Source organism: Mustela erminea, chromosome 16, assembly GCF_009829155.1.
Source record: "Mustela erminea isolate mMusErm1 chromosome 16, mMusErm1.Pri, whole genome shotgun sequence".
NCBI lineage: Eukaryota > Metazoa > Chordata > Mammalia > Carnivora > Mustelidae > Mustela > Mustela erminea.
The window spans coordinates 82,812,775-82,840,120 of record NC_045629.1 but is presented as its reverse complement, the minus strand read 5'-3'; the positions used below and the strand labels follow the sequence as shown (position 1 = coordinate 82,840,120).

The 27,346-nt window shown below is 61.0% G+C and overlaps 1 protein-coding gene across 7 annotated transcripts in view; it reads left to right on the top strand.

Moving 5' to 3' along the window:
* The window catches only part of LOC116574906 (maestro heat-like repeat family member 5), a 68,818-nt gene that overhangs the window by 29,498 nt on the left and 11,974 nt on the right, over positions 1 to 27,346 (top strand). For 5 of the 7 annotated variants that reach the window (XM_032315902.1, XM_032315905.1, XM_032315904.1 and 2 more), the window contains exons 7-21: positions 6 to 113; positions 448 to 564; positions 1,429 to 1,548; positions 2,575 to 2,721; positions 3,358 to 3,480; positions 4,209 to 4,288; positions 4,710 to 4,845; positions 6,534 to 6,629; positions 8,129 to 8,233; positions 8,918 to 9,053; positions 9,353 to 9,525; positions 13,262 to 13,411; positions 14,155 to 14,309; positions 22,381 to 22,540; positions 23,275 to 23,456. In XM_032315902.1, the coding sequence (XP_032171793.1) occupies positions 6 to 113; positions 448 to 564; positions 1,429 to 1,548; positions 2,575 to 2,721; positions 3,358 to 3,480; positions 4,209 to 4,288; positions 4,710 to 4,845; positions 6,534 to 6,629; positions 8,129 to 8,233; positions 8,918 to 9,053; positions 9,353 to 9,525; positions 13,262 to 13,411; positions 14,155 to 14,309; positions 22,381 to 22,540; positions 23,275 to 23,456 (1,988 nt within the window). Of the gene's footprint in view, positions 1 to 5; positions 114 to 447; positions 565 to 1,428; positions 1,549 to 2,574; positions 2,722 to 3,357; positions 3,481 to 4,208; positions 4,289 to 4,709; positions 4,846 to 6,533; positions 6,630 to 8,128; positions 8,234 to 8,917; positions 9,054 to 9,352; positions 9,526 to 13,261; positions 13,412 to 14,154; positions 14,310 to 22,380; positions 22,541 to 23,274; positions 23,457 to 23,857; positions 24,447 to 27,346 lie in introns of those variants that run through there. The other 2 variants (XM_032315906.1, XM_032315903.1) reach the window with 2 other exon arrangements.

Sequence of the window (27,346 nt, the reverse complement as noted above, 5' to 3'; positions counted from 1 at the left end):
CACAGATGGCTGTTAAGTCGGTCCAGTTCCTGAACACAGATGCGTGGCACAAGGCACTGCTGTTGGCACTCACCAAGCCTGACCAGACATGCCAGGAGCAGCCCCCAGAGAAGGTGGACCATGCCCTGTCTCCCCATAAGCAGCCCCCATGCCTACCGCGCATGCCCAGGGGCTCTGGCCATAGGAGGCACATCTGAAGCAAGGTCCAGGGCCCTAGAAAGACACTGGGACCCAAAGAAACCAGCGGGTCAGGGACCTGAGCATCAGGACTTAGAGCTGCTCCCCTGAAACTCCACCACCAGGGGGTTTGATGGTCCCAGAGCAGAGTCCTGAGGGCGGCAACAGGAGCTCAGGGAGGCGGGGGGAGCCTGGTCGGGGGAGGAGGCAGGCTGTCTGGATGGGCGGAAGTGGCTTAGGCCCAGGACAAGAAGCTGAACCTCCCCCCAGGCTTTTCTCTTCATCTACTATGGGCTGATCCTTCAAGCTGAGGACAACAGCACCACCGTCAGGGCACACCTGAGAAGCCTCCTGGACACATCCCACCAGTGGCCCAAGCAGAGGGAGGTAAGGTCCCAGCACCCCCAGCCCAGCCCAGCCCAGGGCTGCCTGATTGTGACCTCAGCCTTAGCCTGATCCCTGGTCATACTCTGATCCCTGCTCAGGTCACACGAAGAAACCTGATCCTTTTCACGCGCTGATCCCTGACCCTGGTCACGCTCTGAGCCCTGACCCTGGTCACACTCTGAGCCCTGACCCTGGTCACACTGAGCCCTGACCCTGGTCACGCTCTGAGCCCTGACCCTGGTCACGCTCTGATCCCTGACCCTGGTCACGCTCTGAGCCCTGACCCTGGTCACGCTCTGAGCCCTGACCCTGGTCACGCTCTGAGCCCTGACCCTGGTCATGCTCTGAGCCCTGACCCTGGTCACACTGAGCCCTGACCCTGGTCACACTCTGAGCCCTGACCCTGGTCACACTGAGCCCTGACCCTGGTCACGCTCTGAGCCCTGACCCTGGTCACGCTCTGAGCCCTGACCCTGGTTACGCTCTGAGCCCTGACCCTGGTCACACTCTGAGCCCATCACAGCTTGTGTCCTCTCCTTTGTCACTCCTCTACTTTCTGGACCCTTCTTTCTTCCTCTGGCCCAGGTCTGTTCAGAGCTAGTGGGGGCAGAGGAAGGTAACAGGCCTCCAAAGAGTCACCCGTCCCTGCTGCCTCCCGCAGCTCCCACCAGCCCCCATAAATGATGCCCCCACAGGGTTGGGCTCAGAGTTGCATATCCTAAGTAGCGTGGGGTTGGGAGGGAGATGCTCTGTGACCTTGGACAAGCCCCCCCCCCTTCTGGGTGCCAATTTCCACATCCCCAAGTGAGAGTCCAGGCCTGGTTCCGTGACCCGCATCAGTGATCCTGCTCTCCTGCCCCACAGGGTATCGCGCTCACCATGGGACTGGCTGCCGTGCGCCACCTGGACCACGTCTGGGCTGTCCTGGAGCAGTTCGGCCAGAGCACGCCCATTAAGTGGAGCCTCCAGAGCTTCTGCCTGCAGGTTCTGACTCTTGGGTGGCTGGGGGCCTTGGCAGGGGGCCGGGGCATCAGGACTCCCGCCTTCCATGAGGGTTCGGGCCTCCCAGAGGGTCTCCGGGGACAGTTAGGGGCACAGGCTTTGCAGCAAGCATCCTGGCCTCCAGTCCACCTGCACTGTGCCCCTTTCTCCTCTTGAATGACAGCCACCCCCGGCTGTTGGGGTGAAAACGGGCCTGGCATTGAGCAGGTGCTCCAGTGACGGCTCTCGCAGAGGCTGTGATGGCTGCTGTGCTCACGAATGGGACTTGGGCCACGGGCCCTGCCTGAAACATGAGACAAGGGCCTGGGCCCCTGCTGGTGGACGGCACGCCCACCCCATCCTCACTGCTCCCCGGATAACTCCTGCAGGCGCAGCAGTGCGTGGGACGGCACGAGGGCGCGCACTAGGACTAATGGGGAAGAATCAGAATCACCGCTAGCAACAGATACCCCAGCAAGGGCTGGCCGCCCCCTCAGGGTCCCACAGCCGGCAGGTGGCAGAGCAGGGACTGGGACCCACATCTCAAACCAGAGGGGGCCTGCTCATGATGGGCAGTGGAGTCATGTGACCCTCGGCTGTATCTGACGAGTGTCTTGGATGCCCCCCCAACTCTCTGGGTCTCCCTTGGGTCTGAAGGAGTGCCCCATTCCCATCTGTCTAAGGTGAGGCCTGGCCCTGCCAGGCCCCCAGCAGCCCGTATGCAAGGGTTGGAAAAGGCCCCAGGCAGGGAGGGTGAGGGAAGGACTCTGGTCAGTTCTGGGGAACCCCACAGGCCCATTCTGGGTCACCCTCTCTGGTCAGTTCTGGGGAACCCCACAGGCCCATTCCAAGCCCCCAGAGAGACAACTTCATCTCTCCTATTTTCCTATTGAGGTAAACTGAGTCTCACCAACACTCAGAACACCGTCCTGCAGTACCGAGCTAGGGACCAGAGTACTTCCTGTCACCGCTCCCCCGGGGACGGGCAGGAGGGCTCTGACCCTCCATGTCTGCCCCTGCTGTGGTCAGAACTCGGAGGACCCGCGGTGGAAGTGGGCCAGCAGCACCGTGCTCCTCGCATACGGTCAGGTGGCAGCCAGGGCCAAGGCGCACATCCTCCCGTGGGCGGACAACATCTTGTCGCGGATGGTCTTCTATTTCCACTATAGCTCCTGGGTACGGCTCCCCTCTGGAGCACAGCCTCGTCACAGCCCAGGTCCCAGCAGAACCTGGGTCGGCTATTCTAGGACTTCCCAGGGCCTTGGAGCCCTCCTCCCCACTTCTGCCCCACCCTGGAGTCAGGAAGAGCCAGGCCTGGCCTCCTTGTTGTCCAACCTGCTCACCCCATCATCCCCCCCAAAGCCACTGGAGGCTTCCATGATGGCCCCGGCCTTCCCTCTCTGTGGTTTTCACTCTGGGGCATCGGAAGGCCAGGTGACTCCCACCCCACCCCCAGGACAACATGGCCCTTACTCAATACTCTGCATCTGGGGCGTCTATCCAGGCCACGAGGGCCAGGCAGCCCTGGGAGGCCATCGCCTACCCCAGATCTTTGGTGCTGAGGAGCCACACATCGAGGGAGGCTGGACGCTGGGCTCCTTACAGCACTGTCCTGATACTGAAATGTTGCCAACTTATTCACAGTTTAAACAAAACCACACAGGTTCCCCCCACCAAAGCCCCACATATGTGGCCTCAGTCGAGGCCTCTGCTGTACCCCCTCAGCAATGCCCTGTAGCCACATGTGACACTCTCTCCTGCCCTTCCTGTGCCCCCCTGCACGCCCTGTTCCACGGCCTGACCCCATGCCAGGACGAGACCCTGAAGCAGAGTTTCCTCACCGCTGTCCTCATGCTGGTGGGGGCCATCAGCCGCAACGAGGGAGCCCACAGCTACGAGTTCGCCCAGATCTCTGAGCTCCTCGAGTGTCTGATGGTGAGTCGAGGTCCTGGGGCAGAGAAAGGGCCTCAAGGGACCAGCAGCATCCACTAGAAGCAGGCGTGGCCAAGGGGTAGGGAAGTTGGATTTCTGGGGTGTGGCTAAGCCCCTCAGAGGCTCCGGCAGCTGGGAATACATCCATGCACCCCCCTTGCCTTGGTTCAGCAGTAACCCTGAAGTTGGCCAGGAATGTCCACCTCACAGCTGATGTAGCGGAGGCCCAGAAAACCTGCACTGTCCGTTCTGCTAATACCACCGGAGCTCAGACCACTGCTCACTAGAGATTTGGGGCTCACAGGACCCCAGAGTAGTGGAGGAAGCATGCAAGTGATGGGCGAGTTGAAGCGTGATAATAACCATTTGCTGAGCTCCTGCTGACGCGGACACCACGCTCTGCACACCTTGCCACACCCGCGTGCCTGCAACCACACTGTTATTTGTGAACCAACGAAAAGCTGGGGCAGTTTGCAGACTTGCTCAAGGTCATGCAGCCAATACGCAGGAAGCCAGGTCCAGACATGACCTGTGCTATTCCAAACACTGGGATCCAGTTCTTTCAGTGCAGCTGGGTCACAGAGGCCCCCATGGGTGGGGGAGAAGCTGGAGCACAGCCCTGTGCATCCTAGGAGTACCAGGCACCAAGATCTTCAGGCAGGATGAGACGGGGTGTCAGGAGTGGGATAGGCCCAGGCCTGGATGACTCAGGCCCACCTGGGGGTCTACAGGTGCTGTTGGAGAAGGAACCCCGGGACACGCTGTGCACCTCAACTCGCCAGCAGGCCTTTTACATCGTCGCCAGCCTCTGGTAGGCTCGCCGGCCCCACGCAGGGCCCTACCCCAGGGCAAGCCTGTAACAGGCCCTCAGTAAACAGCAGCCACTGTTATTAACCCCCACCCCAAAGAATGAAAATTTGCCATCATTTGCTAAAACAGAGCTGCTGAAGTCCCCAGTGGTGTAACCAGGGCTGGGGTGAGACTTTGCAGGACTCGCAAAGTGACTTCTCCTAACCAGCCACACAAGTCCCTTACAAACCCTCGGGAAACTCCCCCGTCCAGGAGGCCGCACAGGCCAGGGAGGCCAACGTGTACCCTTGAGTCTCTGGTCGAGAGAGGGACAGCATGAGGGGCTGCTGCTCGCGGCTCGCCAACTCTCTCTGCCCCAGCCAGTGCTCCCGCTGCTGTCCAGCCCCCGCACTCCTCTCTCACTGCCCTCTACCTCCAAACAGTAAGCTGAGGCCACCCCTGGACTTGGAGAGGAAGTCACGGGTTCTGTCCGTCTGCCTGCACAGCGTGTTGGCCCTGCCCCTGCTGGACGTCCTGGAGAAACACACCTGTCTCTTTCTAGAGCCGCCCAACGTACAGGTGCGAGGCTGGGACAGGGTGCCCTTCAGTGAGAGGGGCCCCAGCTCTGCCCCCAGCTGCTCGTGGCTTGGGAGGGGGTGTGGGCCTCGACCCCCTGCAGACAGAGCTAGGAGACCCTGGGCATGTTTCCTAACTGCTCTGAGCCTCTATTTGCCCACCTGTGACATGGGGGTGATCATTGTGGAGATGCTGGTGTGTGAAACTCGGGATGAAAGCAGACACTGGTGTCCCGTGTCTGGTGCAGAGGATGCTCTGTGAATGGGAGTGTAGGTGGCCTCTGTCCCTGCCAGCCCTGGGAGCAGCCCTGGGCTCAGTCACACCTATGAAGCTGCTTAAACCAGTCACCCCCCACCCAGGCCCCAGCTGGCCCACACTTTGCTGGGCCAGATCCCAACCACCTCTGGGGATCTGTTAAGCAAAGCCTCTGCTGCTGGAGCGGGCACCCATCTCCCCGGGGCACCACCAGCCCCTGATGCCTAAGTGTTTACTGTAAAGGGCAGGGAACTGGTGTTAGCTGAGCACATGCTAGGTGCCAGCTCCCATGGACATGACGGTTCCCCTTCCCAGCAGCACTCGCCCTGTGGATGAGGAAACCAGCTCAGAGAAATGGAGGTGTCGGTGGGAGAGGTGGGCTCAACTCCACCCCAGGCCCTGGGCCCTGATCGTCCCACCACAGCCCTAGGCTGGGTCCAGACTGGAATGGAACAGACAAGCCATTCAGGTGGGGGGTGTGAGTGCAAAGGGTCCCCTGGGCCCAGGGCAGTAACACAGAAGCAGCCCCCGGGAAGGCTGGCTCCAGCCCCCACCCCCACTGCAGGACTCCGGACGGCCCCCACCCCACACTGCAGGACTCCGGACCGTCACCATCGCCAGATGACAGCGTCATGGCTGGCTCACCCAGGCAGATTAGGCTGGTGCCAGACACCAGGCGGGGGCTCCTGTTTATTCCCATTCCGTGTGCCCCACCACCGTGGCAGGTGGGACTGACTTCAAGCCCAATTCTCAGGTGACGGAGATAGGCACAAAGAGCTGGAACGAGTTCCCCAGGGCACCCGGGGAGTTGATGGCACCCAGGCAGGGACAGTCCAGAGGCAGGGGAGGAACCAGAGAGGGCACCCCAGGGCTCTGCTCTGACGTGCTGTCCCAGGGAGGAGGGCTGGGTACATCCTGTGGCCGCCACCTTCCCCAAGCATGCCCGGGGAGCCAAGCAGCAGAGATCGGGGGCCTCACGTGAGACCCAGGAGTCAGGACCATCTGTATCATTTGCCACAACCAATGCAAAAGGAAACTGGGCCCTTGTTTAAAGCTGATGAGGAATCTCAAGACAGAGCCCCAAAGCGCTAAATCAAGTAGATCCTCCCAGGCTCCAGGTCTCAGGCAGGCTGCCTGCCCGAGAAGCCAGCCTCACTGGGAAGGAACCAACCTTGGCCACTGAGAAACTTGTGACCTTGGGCAGGCCTGACCCAGACTGCCACGGCCCTGGCTCCTCAGCTTCTGAACGGGGACTGGGACAGGGCCCTTCCTGGGTCTGGTGTAAACACAAACCGTGTGCATCCTGGCCTTGGAATGGGCAGGAACAGGCACCACTCTCGCTGAGAGACCCGCGCACTCCGGCCCTGCGGCGGGCCTCGGCACTCTGTCGCTGCTGGGGCTTGGCGGCTGCTGACCTGCTCCATGTCCCCTCACAGACCCTCTACAACAAGACTGCAGAGGCCCTCGACCAGATGCTACAGAGTTTCATCATACAGAACCCCACGACCGACGAGCTGCACTTCCTGCTGTCGGTGAGGGCCGGCAGCCACAGGGCCGGGTGGGGGAGGCCCAGGCGGGGCAGAGGATGGACAAAGGAAGATGTCCCAAAAGAGGCAGGGCCTGAACCTGGGGTGGGGAGTGGCCCTGGGACGTGGAGGCTTCAGACCTGGCCATCTTCGGGGATCGCCGTGTCTCGGGGCACCTGGAGGGTGCTGACAGCAGGTGCGATGGTTGTAAGTGGGCCTTGAATGCCACATGTCAAGGGAACGGATGAGGACATAGGCCTAGACCTTGGCTGGGACCTGCCCACCCTCCCTGAGAACTCATTCTGCAGCCCTGTCTCCCGCTGTGAGGGGTCTCACAACCTGACACCCCCACTCCCTCACTGCCCTCCAGGGCTCTCCCCTTGATAGGAAGGAGACCAGTCAACAGGCAGGGACAGTCCGGGGGCAGGGGAGGAACCAGAGAGGGGACTCTGGCTCTGTGGGAGGGTCGGAGGCCAGGCCCAGGGGAGGCGCCTGAATGAGAACCAAGGAGGTCCCTGGGTAGAGAAAGGAAGGGAAGCGCCGAGCAGGCCGAGGGTGTGGCAGGAGCAGGTGAGACGCTCAGCGCAGGGACCAGAATGGAGAGAGCTCCGCATGGCTGGAGCACGGGGAGGGTGCTAAGTTCGGGAGCGGGGCAGGTGGGGTCGGGTCAGGTTAGGTCAGCAGGGCCAGACCTGGTCCGGCCTGGGAGCCTCGTGGGGGCGAGGGGAGCCGCTGAAGCAGGGGCACAGAGGGAAGTCCTGCTGGGGGGAGACCTCTGCATTTGAACTCCCGCGTCCCCCGGGGAATGTTGGTGACCACCCACAGCGACGCGGTGCTGGGAGCGCCTGTGTCTGCCACCCGCGGAAGGCACAGATGCGGTCATGGGACACCGCTGGGTTCCAGAATCTCCAAACACCGTTTTAGAATCACTAATTGTAATCATCTATAGCTTTAACAAAGAGGCTCAAATCGGGCCTAAAACTGTTCAGTGTAACCGCTGGAGGATGCGTTTGTATTCCCCTGTCATTCTGCGCATTCAGGTTGTGCAGAGAAAAGCATTGTTTTGAAAGGGGGTGCGTGTCGCCAAACGGGATGAAACCAGGAGCCTCGAAGGGCTCTGAGCAGGGAATGCCTCCTCCTCTCTAGCGGGGCTGCAGGGAGCACCTGATCGGCTGGGCCAGGGCGCAAGGAGAGCGGAGAGCGGGACGGGGGCGTGGTGGACGCCGAGGGGGCGGAGCCTTGCCCGGGGTGGGTGGGGCCTGAGCCGAAGGGGGTCGGGAGCCTCGGCGGGGGGCGGGGCGTGCTGGGCGGGGCGGGGAGGGGCGGGGCCTGGCTCTGGGCGGGGCGGAGCCTTAATTGCCTGCGGCGGAGGCCAAAGGTGCTGGGCCTGAGCCAACCCCACCCCCACCCCGGAGCGCTGGGCTGAGGTCGGGCTGGCAGGTGGAGCTGGCCGATGCAGGGGTCCGCGGCTGCAGCACCCCCTCCCCTCCCCTGCCCACCCGCAGCACCTGTACCTCTGGCTGGCGTCGGAGAAGGCACACGAGCGGCAGCGGGCTATGCACAGCTGCGTGGCCCTTCTCAGATTCCTGAGCCAAAACCCCTACCTGGATGTGAGTATCCAGCCTTCTGGCCCCCCATCCCACACCCGCTCTGCTGCCCCAGCCAAGCCGTCCTCCTCCTGGAGGCTGACAGGCTCGTGGAGCTCAAGGCCCCCTAGACTTCTGCCGCCAGGATGCGTGGATCCCGGAATGCCCTACAACATGGCCATGTAACTCCCTTTTTACACAGGAGGGCACAAGCTGGGGCAGGAATTGGGGCTCCCTACCCAGTCCGCCCCGCTGGGCTCTGAACCCTGATGCAGGGACCCCTGACCCAGGAGGCCGGGCTCCTGGCAACACCCCGTGAAGCCTCCGGCAGCATCTTCCACACCCTGAGCCTCCATTTCTCGCCCATGAAAAGGGAGGAAACGAGCCCTCCTCCGAGGGATACCCTGGGAGTCAGAGGAGGTGCTCCCCTGCCCCAGCCCCGGGTCAGGGCTGCTGCATTAAAATAGGATTCCTCTTGATTTCTGAGTTTGAGGCAACCCCTTATGTGTTGCCCGGCGTGCCCTGGGCTGCTGACTGTAGTGGCTGGGCCGGGTGGGCAGAGCCCGGGCTAGGGGTCCTGAGAGCCGAGCCCCAGCCCGGCCACACAGTCAGAGGATTTCTGATGCCAGCCTTGCTGGGGTGAGTGTGCAGCAGGACGGAGACTCACAGGAGGGTCTGAAGTCACTGGTTCCCATGTTCTCACCACAGCCAAAAGAGGACTTCAAGCGGATTGGGCAGCTGGTGTGCATGCTGGGGATTTTGTGCCAGGACCCGGACAGGGCCACCCAGCACTCCAGCCTGGAAGGAGTGGGCCACCTCTACCAGCTCCTGAGGTGCCAGAGAGGTGAGCCTCTGAGGACCACCACAGTGTGACCCGCTGCCACCCCAACCACGGCCTCAGCTGGGACCACGCCCACACTCCTAAACGCACCCTACCCCGGATCTGCCCCAAAACCCACCTCTAATCCCAGCCGTAGCCCTGTAATGTCCCCCATCCCAGGCTCACGCAGACTCCCATCCCCAGATGAGCACAAGCCTGACCCTGACTACCAGTGACCCTGTCCTGACCCCTCCCGTCCCCTCCTAGACCCCAAGCCTACCTTTGCCCAGCCCTCACCCTGTCCCACGCTCACCCCTGGCCAGCGACGGAAACTTGGAAAGTGGAGGTGCAGACCCCGGAGCAGCTTTCTCAGGCCCACGGGGATGAGGCTCCCGTCTGGAGCTGCGGAGACCAGAAGACAGCTCCGCCGGCCTCTCAGGAGCCGGTGTTCCCAAAGGACGGCGTCTTCCAGCTCAGCAGCTCCCAAGTCATCAAGGTCAAAGCCCTTAGAAGGATGGCAGGTCTGGGTGGGGAGGTACGGCCACGCTCTGCTCTGACCCCCAACGCCGTCCCCTCTGACAGGGCTTCCAGCTGTTGGTGTGGCCTGGCTAGACCCAGGGGGTCAGAGCCTGGGCCGGGTGTGAGTATTACAACCAACGCTGGGATCTCCCCTGTAACGTTGGTGATTCACTTAGAGTGCTTGGAGGAGTCCCTGGCCCTTGGCCTGGGACTGGGGAGTTGGGAGAGGGAGAATGGGAGGGGTCAGAGACAGACCCTGAGGTCAGCGGCCTGGGCTTGAGTCCCAGCTCTGTCCCCCCGGCTCTGTGACCTAGACAAGCCCCTTCTCCTCTCTGAGCCTCTGTCTTCTTCTGTAAAATGGGTGGAATGGTGCTGTGAACCCCCAGCCAGCACGAGCACCCAGTAAAACGGTGCTTTCAGGAGGCTCCCATGGCAGGTGTCCTCTGAGACACCATACGACGTCCTGCCCTGAGTCTGCTTTTTGCAGGAGGAGCACTGTCTGGAAATATCCCCCACATGCCTCATTTCCCAGGGTCCTCTCTTACTCTGAAAGCCAGGCCCTCCTCCTGTAGAGGTGAAACATGGCTTCCCTTGCCCTGTCATCTGGTCTACCTCAGCCAGCTCTTCCTTGGTCAGCCGCCAGGGGGAGCCCAGGAGTTCCCCGATGTCCCTTCCATCACCCCAGTGAGATCCTGGAACTTTGTGACACTCCGTGCCCCATGTGACTTGTGTTCTCCTCTGAACGTGAGCGAGGCTGGGACCCAGCGTGTGGGCTGGTGTTGACCGGACGAGCCGTGTTTCGTGGAGCCTCGTGTTCTGAATGGTCAGTTCATGATGGCTCTGACACAGTGACTTTGAGGCGCAGTGTTGGTGTTGAGCCCGTGTCTAGTGAAGACCCCTGTATGTGGCACACTGGTCAGTCTCCCCCTGTTAGACCTTGAGCCCTCCAGGCCAGAAGCAGGGTCGTGCCAGGGCCCAGTGCTGGGCCTGGTGGTAGAGACAGTCTTTAATAAACACCCACTGAGTTAAAACAGATCAAACCAGATGAGGAAGCAGTCGGAGCCCCAGCAAGGTCTGAATCCAGTCCTGGCTGACTCCAGTGTTCTCTGCAACCGCAGTGAGCCGTAGGGTTGCAGTCGATTAGAGGATGAGTATGGAAAATCCAAAGCCCTGGGGCCAATACATCAAGTATTGATGTATCAATATTGTATACACCAAGTAAGCCTAGCTTGACTTCCGTTTACACCGAAGAACCTGGGCTGGGGGCAGAGGTGGGGCAGGGCAGGAGGGTTCCCTGGGTACCAGCTCAGAGGGAGCCGGTGGTGAAGAGGCCCCAGGGCTTTAGATTTTCTGTACTAAACACTCAGGCTCTCAGACCGGCTGAATAGGCCATCTGTGTCCTGCCCTGTCCCACCACACAGGGAGTGGACATTCAGCTCTGGCTCTCTCTCCTTGGACAAGACACAGGGACGGACAGGAGCACAGAGAGGAGAGAGGATGGGAGGGTCTGCTGATCAAGGGTTAGTGGATCTGGGAAGGTTTGGAATGGAGAACTGACCTGGAATCTGTCCCCAACTCTGGATCTCAGGTACACTACATCTTCATCACCGTCATTACCACCATTACCACCACCGCCGCCGCCATCACCATCACCACCATGGTTCACCATCACCACCATCACCACTACCGCCGCCGCCATCACCATCACCACCATGGTTCACCATCACCACCATCACCACCACCGCCGCTACCACCACAACCGCCATCACCATCACCACCATGGTTCACCACCACCAACAACACCACCATCACTACCACCACGACTGCCATCACCCATCTCCACCATCACCAACACCATTGCCATTGCCATCATCACCACGACCACCATCACCCATCACCACCATGGTTCACCACCACCACCATCACCACTGCTACCACCACAACTGCCATCACCATCACCACCATGGTTCACCATCACCACCATCACATCACCACCACCGCTACCACCACAACCACCATCACCATCACCACCATGGTTCACCACCACCACCATCACCACCATCGCTACCACCACGACTGCCATCACCCATCTCCACCATCACCAACACCATTGCCATTGCCATCATCACCACGACCGCCCTCTCCATCCCCACCATCGTCACCCGCCATCACCATCACCCCCATCTCTACCATTACTGCCACCGCCATTCCACATTTATTCATGTCCTGGGATAAAGTAAGACATCTCCCAGGTACTGACCACTCTTGAGATTGTAGTATTCTGGGATTCGGAGACTCTTATCACCATTCCAAGTGGCATCTCTTCACATTCTCAGTGCTAAAACTTTAACCAAAATTCAACATTTTAGAAACCAATTTTAAATGTAATCTTCTAACAAGTGTTCCAACCAGATTTATAATAGTTTAATATTTTTTAAAGTTGTTATGACTACAAATATTCCATGAAAATCACTTTGAACATTCTAACCAACAACTAATCCTAATAGTCTCACAAACACTTACCAAAATTTCAGAATAATTATCCTAATAAATATTCAAGCATTACTTAATACTAATTTTTCTATCTAATGTAAGTATAAACATTTGAAACAGTTTCAAATAGTTCAACAAATATCCTAACGTGCAAAGAAACAGGTTACCACCCTTACCATCCCTGCAGACTTTCTACATTTCTATCGGGCTCCCGGTCACCAGCCTTCTGTCATCTCTGATTATCAGATGTTCTGAGTCAGAGCCTTCCGATAGAACTTTCTAGGAGGATGGAAGTGTCTGTCTGTACTTCCCAGGTAGCCACTGGCCACATGTGTCTATTGGGCACTTGTAATGTGGCCAGTGCTATGGAGGAACTGAGATAGTGAATTTTACTTAATCACATTTACATTGAAGAAGCTATGTGTGGCTGGTGGCTACCATAGTGGGCAACAATGCTCTAAGTCTTTTCAGAAGGTTCTACCAGGCAGCCCCAGGCTGGCCCAGCCCTCACTCTTAAAGACTGTGGTCAGTGGCTATGGAGCAGGGCTCCCACCCACCAGTTGCATTTCCCCAAGTCCCTCTTCATTCCCCTGAGTGGCTCACGGTCTGGACTCAGAGCTGCTCCTGGGAGAACATGGGCAGAGAGCAGTCGGGCTCTTGGGGAGGTGCTACCGCGGGACAGGAGCCCGGGGTCTGGACCCGGCCTCTGCTGTGGTGAGGGTGCCCATGGATCTGGGTCTGGGGATTGTTGTTCCGGGTGACCATGAAGACGCTTCCCAACTCTGAAGCTCAATGGCTCCTGATTACAATGTTGTACGGAGGACTAGGGCCTGGCATGGGGAGCACCCAGCTGGGCGGAGGCCAGCAGGTGAGGAAGCCCAGGAGGTGAGGACAGGGCGGAGGAGGGGAGGAAAGGAGGCTGGCCAGGCCACGCAGGCCCCAGGACAAGCACTGGGGTCTGAGTGAGGAAGGGAGCTGTGCCTCGGCACCACGACGGGCATCACGCTCCCCCTTCCCAAGCCTCAGAGACATGTGCAGGCAGCCAGCCTGCAAAATGGGTACATGTGGGGGGTTTCGGAGGAGAGGGGCTCAGACATCTGGACGTGCTCAGAGACCTGGGCAGCCTGAAGCCAAGGAGAAGGGGAAAAGAGATGGCAGGAGGCGGACAGCTGGGCACAGGCGACCCGCGGTGACAGCTGCCCCCTCCGCCACTGTTGCAGGAGGTCATGAAGCATCTCACGGTGGCAGAGCTGACCGACGTCCTCTGGACAGCCATCGAAGGCCTGGGCTCCACCAGCCCCTTCCGCGTTCAGGCAGCCGCCGATATGCTGCTCACCACCATCAAGGAGCACGGGGCCAACCTGGAGACCGTGAGAGGCTGGGGCACCTGCTGAGGGGGGGCAGGACAGGTCTGGGGACAGAGGGACGGACACCCAGCCGTCGGCACCCTGGGACTCGGGCCTGGTGCAGGAGACACAGACCCCCCTCCCTGACAGGTCCCGTGAATGAACGGATGGGCGGACGGATGGCCCAAGCAGGTGTGCTGGGGCCCCGAGGGGTGTTTTCAGGGTCCTGGGGCCCGTATGCACGGACGGAGCTGCTTTGCCAGGCTCCGGGGAGCACATGGGGGAGGAGGAGGCACACACCCTCCCAGAAGTTCTCAGTCTGACGGAAGGACAGACACAGGGAAGGACTGGACAGCCCAGGAAGTGCAAAGGCTACGACGTGCCCCCGGTAGGGTGGGGTGCCCCCCGAAACAGGATGACGGATCCAAGTCCTGCAGATAAGGACGCCCCAGGTCGGGGACACTGGACCCAGGCAGCAGGAGAGACCAGCAGGGGCTCGGGGAGGCGGGGGGGGCAGCTCCCAGGACAGCTGTGCCCAAGTGCTGTTCTCGGGAGATGTCGAGGTGGGTGTGTCTGAGCCTCCCAGGCCCTGGGCAGTGTTCGGACGGAGCCGGGGGGCCTCACATGCCCTGCGAAAGGCAGTGAGGCCTCTCCCCGCTCAGCCTGGGACTCCAGGGTGGAAAAGTGCCTCCCTCAGACTTCTGGGGCGGGGCCTGGCCTCCCCGCTCAGAGCAGCCCTCTCCCCCGTGTTCCGCCTCCCTGCGAAGGTTGCCAACCTGGGCCGCGCCATCCACTTGCAGCTGTGCTCCGTCCGCGTCCCCCAGGCCAAGGCAGACGTCCTGCGCGCCGTCACCCTGCTAGCCCGGAGCCACACGCCGGAGCTGGTGGCCACCTTCCTGGACTTCTCCATCCCCCTGGACAGGTGCCCAGCCCCACCCTCCCCACGGCCCCCACGGCCCACCCTCCGCCTCCCCCAGGCAGGGGCCGGGGCTTCCACCTCTGCCCTCCTGGCCGGCCCCCTCCCGGCCCACGGGGACGCCCCCCACGGCAGATCTGGGCGCAGGGAAGGAGCCCACGCCCCGTTCACGGACTGCGGGTCTCCCGAGGCAGGCCCTGGGGAGGAGCTGCTCCCCGTTCTTCCCCCGGCCCAGCCTCATTCCCGCCACCTCACCGTGAGAGTGCCTGGGACCCCAGGTGCCCCGGGCGAGACCCCAGCCAACACCAAAGTGTCGCCTTCCTTCCTGTTCCTCCAAGGACCTCGCCTCCCTCCCCCGCCTCCGGTGTCCACGGAGCCCTTTCGGGTGGGGCCAGCTTTCTCAGGAAGAATCCCAGCTCTGAGCCCCAGGGGCTCAGTCTCTTCCCCCAGCTACACACCCGCCAGGCACCCGCGTTCCTTCACGCCTGGGTCCTTGCAGGGTCACTCCTGATGGCGGACACGGTCTTGCTCACTCCCGGTGTCTGAACCCTGGGGCTTTCTCTCAGGGTCTCAGTGCCCGGAGCCGTCTCACCCGGCGGTCCTGTCCTCCCTCCCACGGCCGCCGCCCCCACGGTCAGCCTCTGGCTCGGGGCGTCTCTCTCCGCCACCCCCAGCACCCCCTTACGGGCCACCTCCTCTGGTACCCCTGGGAGCCTCTGCCCTCCGCGGCCTCCGGCCACTATCCGCCCCCGTCTCACGGCCCTCCCCCACCATCACCCCCTCCTCACCAGCATTAATTACTCCCCGGACATGCCCGAGTCCCTCGTCCCCTCTGTCACACTCAGCCTGCAAACCCCCCCTCAGTGAAAGCTCCCCATTTTGAATTCCCAGCCCCACACGCCCCTGCCTCCACACGGCCCCTTCCTCCCGCCGCCAACCTCCCTCCCATTCTACTGAAAAATCGGAAGCCCCCGGAAGAGAACTCCCGTGAGCTCCCAGCCCCCAAGACTCGTTTCCAGAAAGGTTTCTGATTCCCATGTGGAAGGGCCCTTTTGCTTCTGTAATATCTAGTTGTTTGGGGGTTTTTTTGTTTGGGCCTTGCCTGGATGGTTTTTGCACTGGGATCAGAGAAGACCCCTGTCATGTTTCTGCCTTCTGGGATTTGCCGACCTTTGGAACAGCTGTCATGGAGGTTCTACCGGCACGTGAGAACAGGCTGTATCTTCTCCGTCGTGTGGAGGGTTCCCAGTGTGTGTCCACAGACGCGCCTGAGGGACCGTGATGTTCCCTGACTTCGCGGTGTCCACTCTGTTCCGTCTTGTACTGAGAACGGCACACCGAAGCCATTACCGACGCGTTCTGTCCACAAACCCTTCCACGTCCTGCGGATTTTACGTCCTGCGTGGTTATCACATTCTTTATGCAAACGTACACCTTCCTTGGAATTGCGGCTTCCGGCGTAGAAAAGTGCCCCACCTTGTCGCGTGTAATGCTCCGCGGGCCCGAATGCCACCTTGTCTGCTACCAGGACAGCCGATGCCTGTCTGCTTCCCCGTTTTCCCCTCTTGCCCAGCGTGTGTGTCCTCTCGCACGCAGCACGGAGCCGGCTTTGATGTGTGCTCGGAACCGCGAGTCCCTTCCTTCTACTGAGCGAGTCCAACCCTTCCTTCCCACTTACCCACGCAATGGGCGTGCGGCGATGGGCGTGCGGCGTCTGCACTCTGCCCGACATCCCACAGCTGCGTGCGTGCTGCCGCGGCTCTACTGCGCTCCTCTTCTACGGGGCGTGTATTCCCGGATCCCTAATGTTTTTAATGAAAGACGACGTGTTTTTGCAATAGTGCCTGTGTTCATGCTCCCGACCCACTTTAATGCCCTCGGCCCCTTGTTCTGTCATCTAAGCTCTCGCCGTGTATCGTCTGCGGGAGGCTTCTAGCCCTCTCCGCGCCGGACCGGACCCGCCTCCGACAGACGGCTCTCGAGGGCTCCCGTGAGCTTGAAGGACAACTCGGCTGGGCGTAAAAGGCTCGGTTCACACTTGCTTTTATTGAGTATTTTTCAAGTGCTGCTCCGCGGTCGCCTTGCCTTGTTACTGGAACGTCTACCGATCGTGCTTTCTTTTTCCTTTATCAAGACGTCTGCCTTCACAAGAGGTCTTGCTTCTGGGACACCTTGCAAGGTGTCCGCCCACCTCTGGAACTGAACAGTTTTATTAAGAGGGGCCTCAGGGTTGGCCATTCTGTGTTCATTCTCCCAGGGACCTGGTGGGTCCTTTGACTGTGTAGACCAGGCCTTTGGCTGTCGTTTCTGGAACGTTCTCTGGGTGATAGCCTGAAACACGCGCTCCGTTCCCCGGCCGAGCTGCCAGGCGACCCCGTCCTCCCTCTCCCGCACCTCCGCTCCGATCCCTCTCACGTCTTTCCTGCCGGCTTCCTGCTTTCCCTCGACGCCCCTCAGCTGACTTCTTATCGTCCCTCTTGGGCATCTTGCGTTTTTTCCACTTCGGAGATAATTTCGCCCTTTCTTCCACCTTTTCCCGAACTCGGCCAATCCTCTGTTCCTTTCTTTAGTGAGGTGTGGCGGCGGTGGTGGTGGTTTTCTTTTCGGAGGTTGTAACTCCAGGTGGCTGTTCCTGTGTCTGGGTGCTTGCTGGAGTCTCCGGAGTGCTGTCTGCACGGAGGCTGCTTCGGAGGGGAGCCCTCCCTTGTTGGTTGGGCGCCGGTTATTTTTTTCTATTTTTGATTTTTCATTTCATTTCGTTTCATTTCGTTTTGTTTTGTTTTGCAATAACTCAGTGGATCTGTTACTCCGTTCCTGTTCCCGTCACACGCCGGTGGAGGCTTCTGCAGGATTCCAAGCTCAACGGCGCCCTCTTCTGTTCGTCCAGCACAGTCTGGAGGATTTAGTGGACTCTCCGGGTGGCAGGTGAAAAGGTCATGCGTCCTCCAGTTGGGGGGTGGATTTTTGGAGGGTTTTGGTTCTTTTCTCTCTTGCAGGGTCTTCCGTTTTCCTCCTCCACATAGTCCCTGTCACCGCCCGCTCTCCAAAGGCACCTGGTTCTTTTCCCCTATTTTTCTCCCCAGAGCCGTGCATCTTGGAGGCTGCCCTTCCCCCGGCACCACCTCCAGCCCCTTTCCCGTGGTCAGCGCCCTTTTATTCTCTCGTTTCCCTCCGGTCGGCCTGGGATGGACTTTGCCTTCCTGGAGGTGAGTGGGTTCAATTCGGAGCCCTGCCTCTGGCTTCCCTCCGCCGCGTCCCACGGTCTCCTCCCCCTCCTGGACCCCAGAGCCCCCGGCGGCAGCGGCGATGGGCACTTCTCTTGTTTGCCTACAGTGATGTCAAACTTCGGGTGTCCTCTGAGGTCACAGTCTCTGTGCGATTTTACTTTTCCCTCCTTCTTTCTCCGTGTGGTTTCTCAAGGTTACTTGAAGGGCAAGGAGCCTGGAGGCCGCCTTGTCTTCAGCTGCCCGGGGTCTGCGGTTCACCTGGGCCTGCACTGCAGTTTATACCTTCCTTCCCCGTCCCGAGAAGCACGTTTGTCGGATGGGAATGCACTTGACGCTGAGGATCCTTAACCTGGACTCATGTGGGCTTCTTGCCAGCCCGGGGACCACGTCAGAATCAAGTCTGTGCCCGGGGGTTTCTTTGAGCCGCGCTATGGTGTGAATTCAGACCCAGATCGGATTTCGTGATTCGGACCCTCGGGAGCAGCCCCTCCCTGGACCCAGCCCTCCGTCGGAGGCGGGCGGGCCTCCTGGCTGTTTCCTTCCGCAGACGGCCGGGTCGGTGGTTATCATCTTCACACGGAACCAGCGGCTCTTGGGGCCTCACCTCTGTGATGGGGGTAGACGTCCACCTGGAATAATTTTTCTTTCTCAGAAGCGCCTGAAGCTTCTTAGAAAACATCGGAAGCATTCTTAGAAACAACGTGGCAAGCCCTAACACTGTGAACAGAGCGGGGTGGTAGATGCCCCGCCAGTCTTCTTGTGTCGTGTGGCTCTTCCCCTCAACAGTGTGTGTTTACAATTCATTCCGATATGTTACCTGGGGCTGCAGTTCATTCATTTTTGTAGCCGTTTAGAGCCTCATGAAAGCCGATCGCCCTTTCTGCCACACACGGGTTGTCGCCGGTTTGGGTCTGTGACTAACGCACCCTCACGTGCTCCCAGGTGCCCCCATGCGCATCCGGGGGCGTGTCCCGTCCCCACCGGGGGTGCGTTCGGGACGCAAACGCCCTGGAGTTCTGCATGGACCCAACGTTAACGGACCCATCAGATCGTTCTCCAAAGGCTCGCGTCGCCTCACGCTCCTGCCGGGATGTTTTTGAGAGACTTCGGTCCACATTTCATCCACGCGTAGTCCCGACTTTCTAACCACTCGTTAAAATGTCACCCGCCTGGCGCACAGATTGATCGTCAGGTTTGTTCGCACGTTTCCAACGAAATCACGGTGCTGAGCGGTTGGTTGGCCGTTGGGAGTACCGTCTTGGGTGATCTGTGCGTCGAGGACCCAACACATCCTTCTACCGGGACGTCCCTCCTCCTCTTACCCACTCCCAGGAACTTCTGGGCACAAGCCTCTCCCAACTGCGTGGAAAGCCTCTCCTGGAAGGCACTCTGCAGCTTGTCTTTTCACTCCCTCAATCTGCCTCTCGGTGAAACGGAGCGCAGGTCCGGTCCTTCCCGCGCAGGATCCTACAGAAGTTCTGCTGACTGATTGCCTTCCGAACTCGGGTCCTGGCCGCCCGGTAAGTGAGACAGGTGCGCACGTGAGGCCGGGCTCCTGTTCTGTGTAGGGGCCGGCATCCTTCAGTGACAAGCCCGGCCTGTGCCCGAAGCTCGGGAGGCTCCGTGCCTGCCAGCAAAGCGCCCGTGGGTGGGGGTCTGTGTCTCGGCTCAGCCCCGCTCCGCTCGCCTGTCCCCTTGCTGACACCCAAGGTCCTAATTCTTGTAGCATCATTCGGGCTCTCAGCACCTGATACAGAACAGCCCCCCTGCTCCTTCCTCGACACCTGCCCAGCGGCTCTCGGTCCTGCGCATCTCGCATTTCTACGTGGACTTACACTTGGCTTGCCAAGTTGTCTTTCTTTTTCTCCCGTGTTTCTCATTTACCCTTTGGGGGTGACTTTGCTGGGTCAGCCCCCAGCTGCCCACCACCGGCGTAGGTACGACCCACGGTGTGTCACGCTGGCTCCTTTCAGTAATGGAATCCGCGCCGGCGAGACGGCCTCTTGCACGAGCGCTGGGATCTTGGTCGTGCCCTCCAGCTGGGGACAGGGCTGAGCGCCGCCGGTCCCAGACCCCGCGCCCCCTCCACCCACGCTCACCCCCCTTCATTTCTTTTTCATTTTACTGTCCCTAAACACATTCCTAAAAGTACATTCTCGAAGTTTTCGCCATTGTGCTGCAGGGGCCAGTGTCGCCTGTCGTCCTCGGAAAGGCGCTTCCTCCCTGTGCTAACCCAGACCTTGAGGGGGGCAGGCTGTCCGTCGGGACATAAACCCAGCAGCACCCACTTTTCTTTCCTTAGTAAGGTGTCAAGTGTCTCTTCACAGCCCTTCTATTTTGAATTAATAGGCTTTCTTTTTCGGAGCAGTTGTGGTTCATAGAAGAATCAGCAGAACGCCGCGTCCCGCCGCTGCCCCCCTGCTAGCATCCACTGCTGTCCCCCCTGATGGCACCCGGTGCAGGCCGCTGTGTTGGCTCCCGCCGGGGGACCATTCTGAGGCGTCGTCATCAACGAGAGCCCGCGGCGAGGTGGGGCTCGGCCTGGCGCCGACCGTCCATCCCGCGGGCTCGGACGGGGCGCCGTCCGTGCACCGCTCACCTGTCCTCCAGAGCAGCGCCACTGCCCGAAATCCCTCCCGCCCTCCCGACCACTCACAGCCGCCGGTCGTCTACCTGCCTCCGCGCTTTCGCCTTTTCCAGAATGTCGCAGACGTGGAGCCGTACAGTACGGGGCCTTTCCCTCCGGCTTCTAGTCCTCGGCGATCCGCGTTTCGGGTTCCTCCGTGTCCTACCCGAGCTGCCCTCCCAGCTCCCGGCTGCCCCGGGTCCGCCTCCTGCCGGTCCCTCCTGCCTCCGGTCTCTCAGGACAGGGCTCGGGCCCCAGAGCTGCCCTCACTTACACTCATCTCCCCGTGGCCGCCTCCATTCCCGCGGCTCTAAGTATCCCCTATTCAGACGCCTGCCCCCCGCCCCGAGTGTTCTCCCCCGCCAGACGGCAGCACGTGAATGTCGGGCAGGCGTTCCGCACCGGACACACCTGGGCCACGCCGCTGGCCGTCCCCGTAACACTGTCCTCTTGGGGGCTTCCCCACGCCGATGCCATCCGCCCGGCTTCTCAAACAAGAGCTCTCGGGCCAGCTGGACTGTCCCCTCCACACCCAGACCTACGCACAGGGAGCCCTACAGCTCCAGCGGCCCCGGCCCCGCAGCCCGTCAGGCCATCACAGGCTCACACGGAGTCCCAGCAGCCAGAGGGAGGCTTCAGAGATAAGTCGGGCCGCGTCTCTCCGCTGCTACAGACGGTCCCGTGGCCCCGTGCCATTCAAAGTCAAGGCGAAAACCTTACCGTGGCCGACAAGGTTGTGGCCTGGCCCCACACCCTCGCTGTCCTCCTCGGCCAGCCCCACTCTCTCCACTGCATCCCCGGCCCCTCCTGCCGGCCCTGAGCACACCAGCATCGGCTCTGTGTCGGGGCCGGAAGGTTCTCCCCACCCCAGAGCGGCGCGGCTCCCTGCTTACCGCCTCAGGTCTTTGCTCATGTCCCTTCTGGGTGAAGGCTTCCCAGCCGTCCCACAAAAAGCCTGACCGCAGCCCAGACGCACCCTCCTGCCGTCCCCCCCAGCGCCCCCTTCCCCTCCCCCACTTTACACACTTAGTCCCACACCCTTGTTTGCTGGCTGAGTCGAGCCGTAGGGGTCACTCCCACACAGACAAGGACTTGGCCGGTCCTGTCACTGCTCTGTTCCCAAGCTGGCTGCCCACACGGGACAGGGCTCAGCACCCACATGTCAGCAGAGCAAAGGAGAAGCCGGGGCCCCTGGTCGCCCTCGCTCCCGGAGGAGCATGTCCCCTAGGCTTCTCAACGCAGGCTTCGCCCCCGGAGACCTGCCCACTGTCTCACAGCCAGGACAGCACAGCAGGGACTCGGGCCCGGGTCCTTCCGACAGCAGAGGCCCCACTCTACAGTTGCAGAGCAGCTGTGCACCCCCGGCCCAGGGTCTGTCCTAAACCTGGGGTGGGGCTTCTCCAGGCCCCAGCTGTGGCTTCCCAGTCCCCACCCCCCGCTTCTCCAGCCCCTTCCACCCAGCACTCGGCCCCAAAGACCACCACTTAGCACAGAAAACAGAGGGCCATCAGGAGCCCCAAAGCCCCTGCCTCCCCGGGACTCACAGGCCATGTCCACGCACCAAGTGGAAAGGCCACAGGACTGGGCAGGCCTGGCCTCCAGCCCCAGCTCCCCGGTCACAAGGCAGGGTCCGATCAGTCCTCAGTTTCCCCATCTGCAAAATGAGCACAAGGACACTGTAAAGCTCTGTGCACATGGTGATGGCCCCACTTGGCCTGGGGTGGGCCCAGGAGCTGGACCCCAGCAAAGCCAGGCTAGGAGGAGGCAGCCGGGCAGGCCTCCAGGTACACGAGCTGAAGGCTGAGCAGGGCAGGCCTGGTAGGGAGGCTCTCAGCGTGGGCAGCAATGGCAGACGTGGAGGCCCAGAAGCAGGAGAGGACAGAGGGCAGTGGCCAGCTGCAGGGGTGCTGTCTATGCCTAGCAGCCACCGAGGGTGACCGGGAGTCTAGAGCTGAGGTACAGGGAGCCTGGAGGACAGACCCCAGAAGTGGGGGGACCCAGGTGCCTGGACCAGGGCAACTGGACTGCCATCTCCCGCCTGTCCCATGGGCCACACACACATCTGTCCCTGCTGCCCATTCTCTCCTCCAGTGCCCCCCCCCAGGGGCCCCCCACGCCCAGGGGAATCCAGCCCAGCCTCCTCCCTTAGCTCCTGAGGCCCTGGAGGTCTGCTGGGGCAGCTGAGCGCGAGCAGGGCCGCCCTCATGACCCCCTTTGCCTGCAGCCATGCCTTCCGCTTGTGGAGGGCCCTGGGAGCTGAGCAGCCCGTGAGCCGCCTGGTCCTGGCCATGCTACTGGACTGGCTGCGGGAGCGGCCACTGCCTGCCGGGGCCAGAAACGGCAGCCCCCAGCCCAAGGACCAGCCCTGGCTGCGCTCGCTGGCTGTGAGTGTGCGACCTCGCTTTCCCCCGGGCTGACACACCCCCAGCCCAAAAGCCCCCGAACAGCAGCCAGAGCCCCCCAGAGCCCCTCCCCACCCGGAGGCCCCCAGACACGCTGCCGCCCAAGCACAGGTGCGTGATGGCCGAACGTGGAAGCAGAGGGCACCCCCACCCGTCTCCGAGCCCGGCCCTCAGCCTTCCCCTGAGCACCCCCAGCCCCGCACTGACGCAGGCCCCTCCTACCCGAAACCACACAGCAGCATGGGCTCAGCAGGGCGGCCGCCTCCGTGTCCCACCACACCCCCAGCCCAGGCCTGCCCTTGTCATGACCGCCCAGTGCTGCCCCCACCCCAAGAACATTCTGGTCTGCGTGCTCCGATGGGCGCAGGAAGCCTCGGGGCTGCTGCCCGGTAGCTCTGCCTTCGGGGGCCATCTGTCCCCCGCTGTCCCTTGTCACAGACCTCTGTGCTGCTGTCCCACGGGGAGCACACCACACGGCCTTGCCACCAGGGTTCCGGAGCACGGCCTGGACACGGACGGACGGCAGACAGAACGGGCGGGTGGGGGTGGCTGGTGACCCAGGGCGTGCTGGGAGGGAGGGCCCAGGATCTCCTGTGGGTCCGGGAAGGGAGTCGAGAGGGCCAAGGCCCCCGGAGGGACATCTCAGAGATACAGCCCTGGTCCTGGAGGCTGGCACAGGAGGGGGAGGCCGGCCAGACACTCTCCTGCCCCGACAGGCCATGAGCACCCTGCACGAGCTGCAGTTCGCCCGGGAGTTCCAGAAGGCGGTGCGGGAGGCCCACCCCGAGCTGCTGCTGGCCCTTCTCACCCAGCTGCACTACGTCTTGGAGCTGAACCTGCCAGAGGGGCCCCGGCCCGGCCAGGAGGCCCCAGAGACAGCCACACCCAGCCCGCAGAGGTAAGGACAGACGCAGGCTCCCGCGGCAGGCACAGGGGCCGAGACAGGTACAAGCCTCCTGGGGCCGACAGCGCCGCAGCACCCGGCGGCCGACAGCTGCACGCACCTGCGGTGTCGGCTCTGAGGCCTCAAGTCCAAGCACACGGTGCGGCGGGGCCACGCTCCCTCTGAAGCCTGTAGGGGAGGACACTCCTGGCCGCCTCCTCTGCTGGTGCTCCGACTTGCAGACGGCGCCTCCCCCCTGCCCCCCTCCCCACCTGCCGTTCTCCCCTGCGTGTCTCTGTCGCGGTTTCCCTTTCATGTAAGGACACCGGTCACTGGCTTAGGGCCACCCTCCTGGTGGCATCCTAACTCGATTCCAGCTGCAAAGATCCTGTTTCCAAATAAGGTCACATTCACAGGTACAGACAGGGTTTAGGACGTGGACAGAGCTTTTGGGGGACACACGATTCAACCCCTGAACGCCCTCGTGGCCAGCGCAGCCATCAGCACGGAGGGACCCAGGGCAGGTGTAGGGCCTGTGTCCATACTCCCGGAGGGGCACCTGGCGGCAGAAACACCTGCCGGCCTGTGTGGACTTCATGGGACAGCGCTTCCCGTTCTCCCGGAACGTGGTCCTCGCAGGAATTCTGCGAGACGATGCTGCCTCCCCGTTGCGCACGTAAGGAGACCAAGGCTCAGAGAAGGTCAGAGCCTTTCCCCGAGACACACAGCACGCCCATGAGCTGTGAAGCCAGAGTGTCTGGAACGGCAGGGCGGCCCCGTGGCCACTGCGGAGTCCCACCTGGGTCCCCTTGTGCATGGCTCTGACCCCGGTGCTTTTTTGCTCTGAGGGGACCCCTGCGGCCTCTGCCCCTCCCCCGCCCGTGCAGCGCGGACGAGACCCCGGAGGAGGCTGCACTCGGCCACCGTTCCGGCCGGCCGCCTTGTCCTCCCTCCGCGCCAGGTAACACTGTTAGAAATCCAACAAGCTAGGCTTTCAACACCACGGGGCCGACTCTTTTCATGTGTTTGTATTATGCTGTGCTTCACGAAATTTGTCAGGTATAACAGCTCTCCCCAAGGCGCGTCCCGGGAAAAAAAAAACGTCACTTCTTCTCATATTGCTTCTGAATTTGAATGTGCATAAATTTCCTCTTTTATTCAGCTCAACCATGCAAAAGGCATGAATCTTCCTTAATAAGCTAATAAAACGTTTTCCTCCCAGAACGTCCGTAGGAGGGCTGGAAGGGAGCCGCACTGAGCCATGTCCGTCCATCTGCTCCCCACCAGCCCTGCTGCCCACATGGGCCCAGCCTCCCAGCCTCCCGCCCTGGCCTCCCCCCACCCCAAACTCACTCGCCTGCCCTCCACGCTGCAACCCAGATCCCGTTCACGATACGTCTGTGGCCCCAGGCCTCCCTGCCCCTCCCCACAGAGATCGGAAAGAGCCAGATCCTTCCCGTGGCCCAGAGGCCTCTCTCGCTCTAGCTCCCTGTTGCCCCCAGGACCTCCCTTCCTGCCACACAGCCCTCACGGGCACTTTCTGCTCCAGCCTCGGAGGTTTCCTGTTTCTTAAACCCAGCGTGCTCCTGCCTCAGGGCCTTTGCACTTCCTGTTCCCTCTTCCTGGAACGCTCTTCCCCTGGACAGCCTCACCTCCTGACCCTCTCCGAACCTTCTCTAACAGGTGGTGCTACTCCCACTCCGCTGTTCCCTTCCCAAGGCCAGCGCTGCCTAACAGTGGTTGCCTGCACCCTGCGGAATGGAAACTCCCAGGGAGCACAGGTGTCCGTCTGTCTGTCTCACTGGGTTCCCGTAGACAGCACAGGTGTCCGTCTGTCTGTCTCACTGGGTTCCCGTAGACAACACCGGTGTCCGTCTGTCTGTCTCACTGGGTTCCCGTAGACAGCACAGGTGTCCGTCTGTCTGTCTCACTGGGTTCCCGTAGACAGCACAGGTGTCCGTCTGTCTGTCTCACTGGGTTCCCGTAGACAGCACCGGTGTCCATCTGTCTGTCTCACTGGGTTCCCATAGACAGCACCGGTGTCCGTCTGTCTGTCTCACTGGGTTCCCATAGACAGCACAGGTGTCCGTCTGTCTCACTGGGCTACCTTGGGAATCTTTTGCTCCAGCAGGCGGAACGGACATGCTCAAGCAGTACACGCCCTCTCCCTCCCCTACCTCAGCCGCCAGGCCTCTCTCTGAATGAGTCCTGTCCAGGGGGGAGGGATGGTCCCAGCAACTGAGGGACAGACTCTCACCCCAGGCAGAGTCCGTTGGTTCTGACGGGCCTGTCTTCGATCACATGCTCATCTCTGTGCGACCACCTGGGCGCAGGATGGCGTGGGGCTCTCATTGCCCAACCTGGGCTCCCATACCGCCCCCAGAGCAGGGACAGGACCTGGGCCCCACCTGGCCCAGAGGGAAACCGCAGAGGCCCGAAGGAAGGGCAGGCCAGCCGGCAGCAACGACAGCAGACGCTCGGGGGTGGTGGCGAGGTTGGCGGCCGCTCCCCAGGACTCAGAAGGCACCGTCGTGCGGGTGGATCCCTGCCGTCTAGGCTCTGGTGTCTGACGGCTGTGGCACCATCTAGGGGTCAAGGCCAAGGAAGGGATCTGGGCCCCCACTGCTGAGAGTCCTCCTGTCTTGTGGGTGCCCCTGGCCATGTGGGGAGGGTCCTCTCCGGACGCTGGGTGGCGGCCCAGTGAGCCTTGAAGCAGGCTCAGACCACTCTTAGGGCTCCGAGGTCCCCAGCATCCTGCAGAGCTGGGCTGGCCTCTGGGACCAGCCAGTGGGGGTTGGGCACGACACGCCCCCCACCCCCCAGCGGGGCTGTGAAAGCTTGGCCAGCCGTGCCTGGGTGACCCTCCCCTTCCTTTGCATCTTTGACGACCAGAGCCCCTTTCTCTAGAGACAGTAACTGCTTCAGTCCGCGCTCAGCCAGGTCCTCCTCCAGGCAATGTCCATCCTGCCCCACAAAGGGGGCATTCCTTTAGTTTCTGACTAGTTTCTTCACGAACTGACTCTCTAATTCTCACGGAGCACCTGATTTCTCTTTAATTCTCATGGAGTGTCCAATTTCTCCTTATTTCAGACACTCTTTTGGACAGCTTAGAAGTACAACCAACATATTTTCCTTTTGGCCCTGGCTGCCAGGAAGCTCATATTTAAAGTTAATTTTCAGTACCTCCCTAGAATGACTCATACTTCCTTTTTACTTCTCATCTCCTAATTCCTTGTCTTTTAAACTTAAAGCTTTAAAAATAAACCTAAAGCTTTATTTTTAAAGATTTTTTTAATTTAAAACACTATTCACAGTCCTGGATTTGGACACTTGACAAGGAACCAACAAGCAATTAGTAATGATATGCTGTCCAGGCCTGGATCTGAGATCTAAGACCTCGTCCCAACCTGCTCCATGAGCACTCTGTCTGGTTTGGGGCGGGGGGGCAGGGCGTCTCTGCCCACACGCTGTGAGGGTCAGGAGACTTGGTGGACTGGGCAGCCTCTGTTCTGGACCCAACTTGATGAGTTACCCTGGACAAGCAGCCAACACTCCAGGCCTCGGTGAAGGCAAAAGTTTCTATTGCATGACCCCAGCCCCAGGATCTTGTCCTTTTGCCCAGTGGGGACCCTGGAATCTGTGGGGAGGTGTGTCTCCCCAGTGAGGTGAGCAAGGACTCCTGAGCAGGAAGGGGCCGACGTGGCACCCTGTCCCAGCCTCTGACCTCTCTTACCACCCCGGGGTCCCCGCAGCCCTGCCCAGACCTGCCTCTTCTCCTGACCCACCATCCCTTGGTCCCTGGCCTCAGCCATGCTCCATGCTCCCTGTACCTCTTGGAGGAAAGGAAAAGTAGGACTGACAGACAGCCATCCTTGTCAGCTGTGGAGGGCTGCCGTGCCCTCAGG